At 63.4% G+C, this 7,709-nt stretch overlaps 1 protein-coding gene across 1 annotated transcript in view; it reads left to right on the top strand.

Moving 5' to 3' along the window:
* Positions 1–2,567: 2,567 nt before the first annotated feature.
* SSPO (SCO-spondin) overlaps positions 2,568–7,709 on the top strand; it is a 42,773-nt gene continuing 37,631 nt past the window's right edge. The window contains exons 1-12 of the mRNA XM_087821320.1: positions 2,568–2,819; positions 3,032–3,190; positions 3,602–3,684; positions 3,805–3,984; positions 4,214–4,458; positions 4,550–4,649; positions 5,231–5,389; positions 5,484–5,563; positions 6,039–6,191; positions 6,495–6,666; positions 6,860–7,100; positions 7,433–7,577. Coding sequence (XP_087677446.1) covers positions 2,770–2,819; positions 3,032–3,190; positions 3,602–3,684; positions 3,805–3,984; positions 4,214–4,458; positions 4,550–4,649; positions 5,231–5,389; positions 5,484–5,563; positions 6,039–6,191; positions 6,495–6,666; positions 6,860–7,100; positions 7,433–7,577 — 1,767 coding nt within the window. The 5' untranslated portion in view covers positions 2,568–2,769. The remainder of the gene's footprint in view (positions 2,820–3,031; positions 3,191–3,601; positions 3,685–3,804; positions 3,985–4,213; positions 4,459–4,549; positions 4,650–5,230; positions 5,390–5,483; positions 5,564–6,038; positions 6,192–6,494; positions 6,667–6,859; positions 7,101–7,432; positions 7,578–7,709) is intronic.

The raw sequence follows: 7,709 nt of genomic DNA, 5'->3' as shown, positions 1-7,709 counted from the left end.
GGGGGCAGGCGGGCAGGTGAAGGTCTGGAGGGACGGCGGCCGGAGTAGGTGGTGGGAAGTGGGAGCTAAGGGACGGGGGGAGGGGTGGGGGAGGGAGGGGGTGGGGAGGGGGAGGGAGAGGAGGCCGGGAGGACCGGGCTCGGGCTTCCAGGGAGGGTGCTCGCAGGCGCCGAGGGAGGAGCCAGGGAAAAGGTGGAGCGCGGGGCGGGGGGCTGGGTGAGAAGTTGGGGGGACGAGGAGGGGGCGTGTTCGGGGAGGGGAGCCAGGGTCCGCGCTGCTGTCGTTGAATCGCGAGCGCCCGCGGGAGTGTATGCGCGGCGCTCCCGGGTGGGATCCAGGCTCCGCCGTCGGTCGGTGGGGTCGGTGTGGGGAAGCTGCAGCCTCGCCCGGCTCTCAACCCTGATCCCCCCCGGACCCACCCGACTCACACCCTCCGGCCCTAAGTCGGGCTACCCGATACCTGCCTCGGGAGCCGGGTCCCTTGGGGCTGCGGGGCGAGGCCGGGGGAGTCAGGGCAGGGCCCCCGTGCCCGCCAAGAATGGGCCCTTCGAAGTGGAAATTGGGTGGGGGCCCTGAGCCCAGTCACTAGAAAGACTGCAGGGCCGCACTGAAGGGGGGGGCACGAGTCATGGGTCGGGCTGGGCGGAGACTGAGGGCGGCGTCCAGGTGAGGGGCTGCGGGAGGGGGAGGGGGAGGGCCCTGGGCGGGGTTGGGGGCGGGTCTTTCTGCGGCTCTGGAAAGCTCTCCCAGTCAGGTGTGCAGGGGTGCCCCTCAGCCCTCAGGTCCGGCTTCTCGCTGTCCCCGTCCAGGGTTATGACGTTTCTCTTCCCCCTTACCACCTGGGCACCGGACTCCCTCTGAGAGCTCCCCACGCCCCGTCCTCCTGAGCTGAAATGGGGGCCAGTTATTCCAGGCCCCCCCTTCCCTAATCTCTTCCTCCAATTTCCCCTTGGTTCCAGCTTCCTCCCTCCCGCCCCCTTTAGGGGAAAGGGCGCCTGTGGCTCCGGCTTCTCCCAGTCCAAGTGCTGCCTAATCAGTAGTGGTTGGAATCCAGAGCTGGGGGGCCAGGTGGATGGCCCTTGGGGTGCAGAGCAAGGAGCCCTTGCATGCCTCATCATGGGGGTGGGGGGGTACCAGGGGACAGAGAAGCTAGCCCGTCCCACAGCAGGAGCACCATCAATATTTGCTGATGTTTAGGACAGGAGGAGAGGCACCGGTGGTGCCTGGAAGAGGGGCATGGTGTCCCTAGGGATCATCTGTGAAAGGCCTTTCTACCTCCCGGGTGGGCTTCTCGTGGTCCTGGGAGCGGAGAGTGTCACTGTGTTTTGGGGTGAGGTGCCAGCACCGGTGTCTCTCCCTGTGAGACCTGCAGTGGGAGTGGGAGTGTGTGACTGAGAGAGTGTCTGGGTGTGCATACGAGACTGGGACCAGGAGAGTGGCCGTGCCGTTTCAAGGATCCCACTGGAGAGCTCCCCGAGGAGTGCTCGTGGCACCCTCTGTTGGTGCCAGGACCAGCGGTGGGCCCAGAAGAAATGCCTAGCGAGGCTCTGGTTCCCCACAGCCTCCTCTCCCCAGGTGGGGTGACTATGAGGGATGCTCAAAGGCTTAGGGGGTGGAGGGTTATGAAATGAGACCCAGGCCACATTCCAGCCTGGGTGTCCTCGGAGCTGGTAACCAGGATGTAACCAGGATTCCCCTGGGGCACCTGCTGCTGCCCCTTCCCAAACAGACGGATGCTGGGATTATGGTATCCGGCTGCCTTGCCCCCAGGGCCCCTCTGTCTCCTGCCACCCCACCCCCCACTTCCCATCCCAGACACTCCTCCCAGAGGCTTGCCCTCATTCCCTGGCCAGGCCTTCCTAATTCTGGAGCTCAGGGACCCTAGGAGACTCTCTAAGAAGGAGATCAGAGTGGACCCAGGCAGCCATACATAATCACCCCCAGTAAGAAGTGGGAACACAGAGGGAAGGGCACAGGTGGTTCCTCTGTCTCCACACAGTCCAACCTCCCTGGAAACGACTCCTCCGGCTCACTGACCCTCACTTCCAGAGTGCCTGTGGGAGAGAGGGGCAGGAGGAGGCAGGAAAGGGAATAGGAAAGAATCAGAGAGCCAGAATTTGGGGCCTGGGAGACCATATTCATCATTTGGTCCTGTGACTCAAACATTTTGTGTGGTCGTGGCCCCCACTCCTGGGAATCTAATAAAAGTTACGGAAGTATCGTCAGAAAAATGTGCACACACACGATTTCATAGCATTTGTGGAACCTCTGAGTCCCACCTGTGCATCCCTGGGAGGCCCCTGGAGTTTCTACTGGTAAGGAAATCAAGGCCCAGGGAGGGAAGGTGGCTCCCCAGAATTTGTGGTAGGGCCTGAGAGTGTGCATATATCAGAGGCTCAGTATCTGGCAGTGGCCTGGGACATATGCACACACACCCTTACTTGCATACACACACACACACACACACACACAGGACAGGGACAGGAAGGGGACTGTTTCCAGGGAGAGTGAGCCTCTGAGGGGACTGTGTGATATGCAGGCAGATCCAATCCAGTTCCAGGCAGCTGGAGGGGGGGGGGGGCATGGGGCTGAGATAAAGCCTCCCAGCCCCAGTGCGCTGAGGCTGCCTGGACACAGGAGGCTGGGCTGCGGGTGCTGCGGTGCTCTTGGTGGGGGGAGGCCAGTACTGGCCTCTCAGCTCACCTGCAGCACATTGCCTCCCCCAAGCCCAAGCGTCAAAGTCCCCCAAAGGTGACCTGTGGAGGCACCATGCTGCTCCCTGCCCTGCTTTTTGGGATGGCGTGGGCACTTACTACTGGGTAAGCAGCCCACCACAGGGACCCTCCAACTAAGATCTTTCCTCCTGCCCCATGACTGGGACCCTCTGGGGCAGCCAGATGCCCCTGCCAATCTCAGCCTCCTCCTCAGCTCACTAACTTCCCTGGGAGTTGATTCAAGAGTGGGTTCAGAGGACAGGGCTTCTTGGTGACAGGGGACAGTGGCAGCAGCTCTCATTCCCTGTCCATGGCAGGCGGTGGTGTGAGCAGATGGAGACCATCCTGGTGGAGGAGGAAGTGACCCCGCGTCAGGAGGACCTGGTGCCCTGCACCAGCCTCTACCATTACCGGCGCCTGGGCTGGCGGCTGGACTTGTCCTGGAGTGGACGCTCCAGGCTCTGTCCCATCTACAAGTGAGTGAGGGTCAGAGTCTGGGCTGGCTGCCCAGCAGGAGAAGAGCGAAGGGGCCACATCCTGAGAGGGGGGAGGACTGGTGGTGACCTGGAAAAGCAGGCATTTGGGAAATAGGCCTGGACGGGCTCTCAAAGGGCAGAGAGTGCAGGATGGGGGTGGTGGATGAGTGGACACCACTGAGAGCAGCCCGTGGAGATGCTTGAGGCCTCCTGTCTCTGCCTACCCTCCAGGAGGCCTGCCCAAGGGCATCTCATGGGGGAAATTAGGACCAGGAAGGGAAATTACGTGATAAATTCACCCCGAGAGTAGGTGACCGTGACCAGACTGAATGACCGCCCCAGGCCATTCCCAGGGATGGGGCTGGGTTGAACACTAATATCTTCTCCCTTCTGCCTGCTCCATGGACCCAGGCCCCCAGAAACGCGGCCTGTTGCATGGAACCGGACGGTGAGGGCCTGCTGCCCAGGCTGGGGGGGCACCCACTGCACCCTGGGTGAGTGCCTCAGATTAGCCCAGATCTGCAGTGTCATGGAGGTAGCAGGCTGCCTGGGAAGGGAAGCTGGGCAGGCTCACTGACTGGGTCCACCCCATTCTCTCCTTGTACCCACCATAGCCCTTGCAGAAGCCAGCCCCAAAGGCCACTGCTTTGCCACGTGGCAGTGCCAGCCTCAGGCAGGCTCAGCTAATGCTTCTGCAGGAAGCCTGGAGGAGTGCTGTGCCCAGCCTTGGGGACACAGCTGGCGGGATGGCCACTCCCAGGCCTGCCTCAGCTGCTCCAGCCAACAGCTCCCAGGTGGGTCCCCAGCCTGCCAACAGGCATTGTCCCAGCTGTCAGCGGCTGCCCCCCTAGGTACTCTTACATGGAGTTCTGGAGCTCTGGGCCTTTCCACGGGGCCCATGCCCACTCCCCGTTCTCTCAGATGAGTCACTTCCCATCCCCTGCCACCAGAGTGACCATGATTGTCCACCTGCCCCCTTCCCTCCCCCACACTCAGAAGCTCATGGTGGTGCCTCTCCCCCAGGCAGCACCCCCTCTCCAGCCCTCCTGCAGCCTCTGCCAGGGGCTGTGGCCCAACTCTGGAGCCAGCGCCAGCGTCCTTTAGCCACCTGTGCCACCTGGTCCGGCTTCCACTATCGCACCTTTGATGGGCGCCACTACCACTTCCTGGGCCGCTGCACTTACCTGCTGGCTGGTGCTGCTGATTCCACCTGGGCTGTCCACCTCAGGCCCAGGGGCCACTGTCCCCAGCAGGGGCACTGCCAGCTGGTGAGGGAGGGAGATGGGAATGGTGACAGGGAGGGAGCTGGGTGTGGGAGGGGAATGTTGACCACCTCACCCATTCCGGGTCTCCTCCCAGGCCCGGGTGCTGATGGGACCAGAGGAAGTGCTGATTCAGGGTGGAAATGTCTCTGTGAATGGGCAGCTGGTACCTGAGGGGGAGTCTCAGCTGCTCCCGGGTAAGGGACAGTCTGCCCACCCCCAGGGTGGGGCTCAGAGGGCAGCAGAAGGGGCAGCTAGGGACTGAGCTTGCTGCAGTTCCCTGGACCCCCACTACTGTTGGGAGGCATTTGGAAATGAGGGAGCCAGCTGAGGGGCTGAGGTCGTGGACCTAGTCCCTGCCCCACACCTGCAACACCCCTCCCCCCAGCCCCTCACAAGGCGACCTTGGGCGAGTCCCTCTACTTAACCACTTAACCTCTCTGAGCTTCAGTTTCCCCCACCTGCCTGCCACAGTGCTGAGGAAGGCTTTGGTGCCAGTAGATGGGACAGTCCCTACCAGAACTTCTATCCGGTCGGGGTCCATGGAGTGAAGTGGGAGTGTGTTTCTGTGTGTGTACACGTGGGGCACTCTCTCAAGAGACCATCCAGAGCCAGTGCTCATGAACTTCACAGCTGTGATAGGAAACCAGTGGGGGCTGCTTTAAAGGGTCTGAAGTGCAGAGCTCTCTAGAATGGTGGGAATCTTCCCCTGGGCAGTCTGAGCCCTAGTGTGATGGTGGGAAGGGTGGGGAGTGTGACTCGAACTTCCCCTGTGCAGGGCTGAGCTTGCAGTGGCAAGGAGACTGGCTGGTGCTGTCAGGAGGCCTGGGGGTCGTTGTGCGGCTGGATAGGTCCAGTTCGGTCTCCGTTTCTGTAGACCGTGAGCTCCAGGGACAGACTCAAGGCCTCTGTGGGCTCTACAATGGTCGGCGTGAAGGTGAATGGGGTGTGGTGGCGTTGCTGGTGTAGGAGGGAAGGGGAGGCCTGAGACCTCAGACGAAGCACCTCTGCTTTCCCTCCCCCTCCCCTAGATGATTTCCTGGAGCCAGGAGGGGGGCTGGCTGCATTAGCTGCCACCTTTGGGAATTCCTGGAGGCTCCCTGACTCAGAGGTGAGATGCAGCCTTTGGGGAACCTGGGATCCCTTGCTCCCTACCTGCCTACCCACGCCTAGCTTCTCTGACACCTCCAAGCCTCTGTTCTGTCTCCCTCAAGTGACAGTTCCTGCCCCTCTCCCAGGCCCTCAGGGAAGAAAAGGCAAGCTCAGGGTCCCACAGGAGCTCTGTGTAAGGTGCTGCCCACAGCCCCAGCTACCTGCGAGAACTGACCATGCAGAGAACACATTCACTGACCTGGTCACCAACCAGTTTTGGTTACTTAGCTAGTCATCAAACCTCCTGCATGCGGGACCCAAGCTCCCCTACCCCCCCCAGGTTGCCACTTTGCTGCCTCTCCCCCATAGCCCCAGGATGATATCTGGGCTGCTAGCCCTGACAGTAGTGCTTTGGAGCAGCTATGAAAGTGGTGGCTATTTTCCTGGCATCCCTGTTAATGTGCCTCATCCCTGCCTCCTCCAATTGTCCCCAGCCTGGGTGTCTGGATGCGGTGGAGGCAGCCCAGGGCTGCGAGGAGCCTCTGAGGGGCACAGAGGTGGGCATGGAGGCCAGCCAGCTGCGGGCTGAAGCCCAAGATGTGTGCCACCAGCTGCTGGATGGTCCATTCAGAGAATGCCATGCCCAGGTATGGGTGGGGGTGAAGGTGGTGCCTGGCACCAGAAGGGTGGAAAAGAGGGGATGCTAGGGAGGTGCCAAACGGGGAATCTGGTCCTGCCATGAGATTGCTTTGGGCCACTGGGCAACCATCCCCCTCCCTGTCCTCGGTTTTATCTCTGGGAGATGAGATGGCTCATGTGTATGAGCTCTGAGGTCCCTTCCAGCCCTCACTGTTTGGTTATAATCCAGGGAGAGATGGAAGAAGAGGAGGGAGTGCTGGTGAGTGGTGCAGAGGAGGCTGGTTGGCTGAGGGGCTGCCCTTTCTCTGAAGGTGCCCCCTGCTGAGTACCACGAGGCCTGCCTCTTTGCCTACTGCGCTGGGGCCCCAGCGGGCGGTGGGCGAGAGGGCCGCAGGGAGGCTGTGTGCGTCACCTTGGCCAGCTACGCCCAGGACTGTGCCAAGCGGCACATCCGCGTGCTCTGGAGGAAGCCCGGCTTCTGTGGTAGGGTTCCTGCGGTGCCTCCTGGCCTCCCACCCGCAGGGCTGGGAACGGAGGGAGGGCCCTCGTGCGGGCCCTACTTCTGCGCGCTCTGGCACTCGCTGAACGCCCGGCTGGCCTCCAGCTCCTGGGCGGCAGCGAGGTCTGGCGGGAGGAGGCGGCTCCGGGGCCTCACAGCCCCCTCCCGTGCCCCCAGAGCGCCTGTGCCCCGGCGACCAGCGGTACTCGGACTGCGCCTCCGCCTGCCCGCGCAGCTGCTCCGGGGCGGGCGCGGGAGGGGAGGGGTCCTGCGAGCAGCAATGCGCGAGCGGCTGCGAGTGCGCGCCCGGCCTCTTCTGGGACGGCGCCCTCTGCGTGCCCGCCGCGCGCTGCCCCTGCTACCACCGACGCCAGCGCTACGCCCCCGGGGACACCGTGCGCCAGCTGTGCAACCCGTGGTGGGTCCCCGGGCCCTGCCGGCCCTTCGCTGGGGTTGGAGACCGTCCAGTCCACTCCGACCCCTCCCGAAGGCCATCGCCTCAACCTGCCTTCCTTTCTGGGGACCCCTTACAAGTGCCCGGTGACCTCTCATGGCATAACTGGTGGCCCTGCTTAAAGACCTAGCAGGTGACCTCCACCCGCTGACCTCTAACGGGGGGGCGGCACCAAGGTGTTGGTGGGGGGCGGGAGGTCGTCTCCAGCTCAGCACCCCCTCCCCCGGGGGACTGACCGCCCCGGGGGCGGGGGAGGACTGACCCAGGGGGCGCTCTCCCACCCGGTGTGCCCGCAGCGTGTGCCAGGACGGCCGCTGGCTCTGCGCGCAGGCGCCGTGTCCGTCGGAGTGCGCCGTGGGCGGGGACGGGCACTACCACACCTTCGACGGGCGGAGCTTCTCCTTCCGCGGCCGGCCGGGGTGCCGCTCCGTCCTGGCGCAGGTGGGCAGGGGGCCGGCTGGAGCGGGGCCCCTCGTGGAGCTGCTGTGCGGGACAGGTGACCGTACATTAGGGAGCAAAGCCCGCACAGTCGCCTCGCCCCGGGAGAAGCTGAGGGAGAAGATCCCGGAGGGA

Source organism: Miniopterus natalensis, chromosome 10 (genome assembly GCF_054644295.1).
Source record: "Miniopterus natalensis isolate mMinNat1 chromosome 10, mMinNat1.hap1, whole genome shotgun sequence".
Lineage (NCBI taxonomy): Eukaryota > Metazoa > Chordata > Mammalia > Chiroptera > Miniopteridae > Miniopterus > Miniopterus natalensis.
The sequence above is the reverse complement of the archived record's forward strand: the minus strand, read 5'-3'. Positions and strand labels throughout refer to the sequence as shown.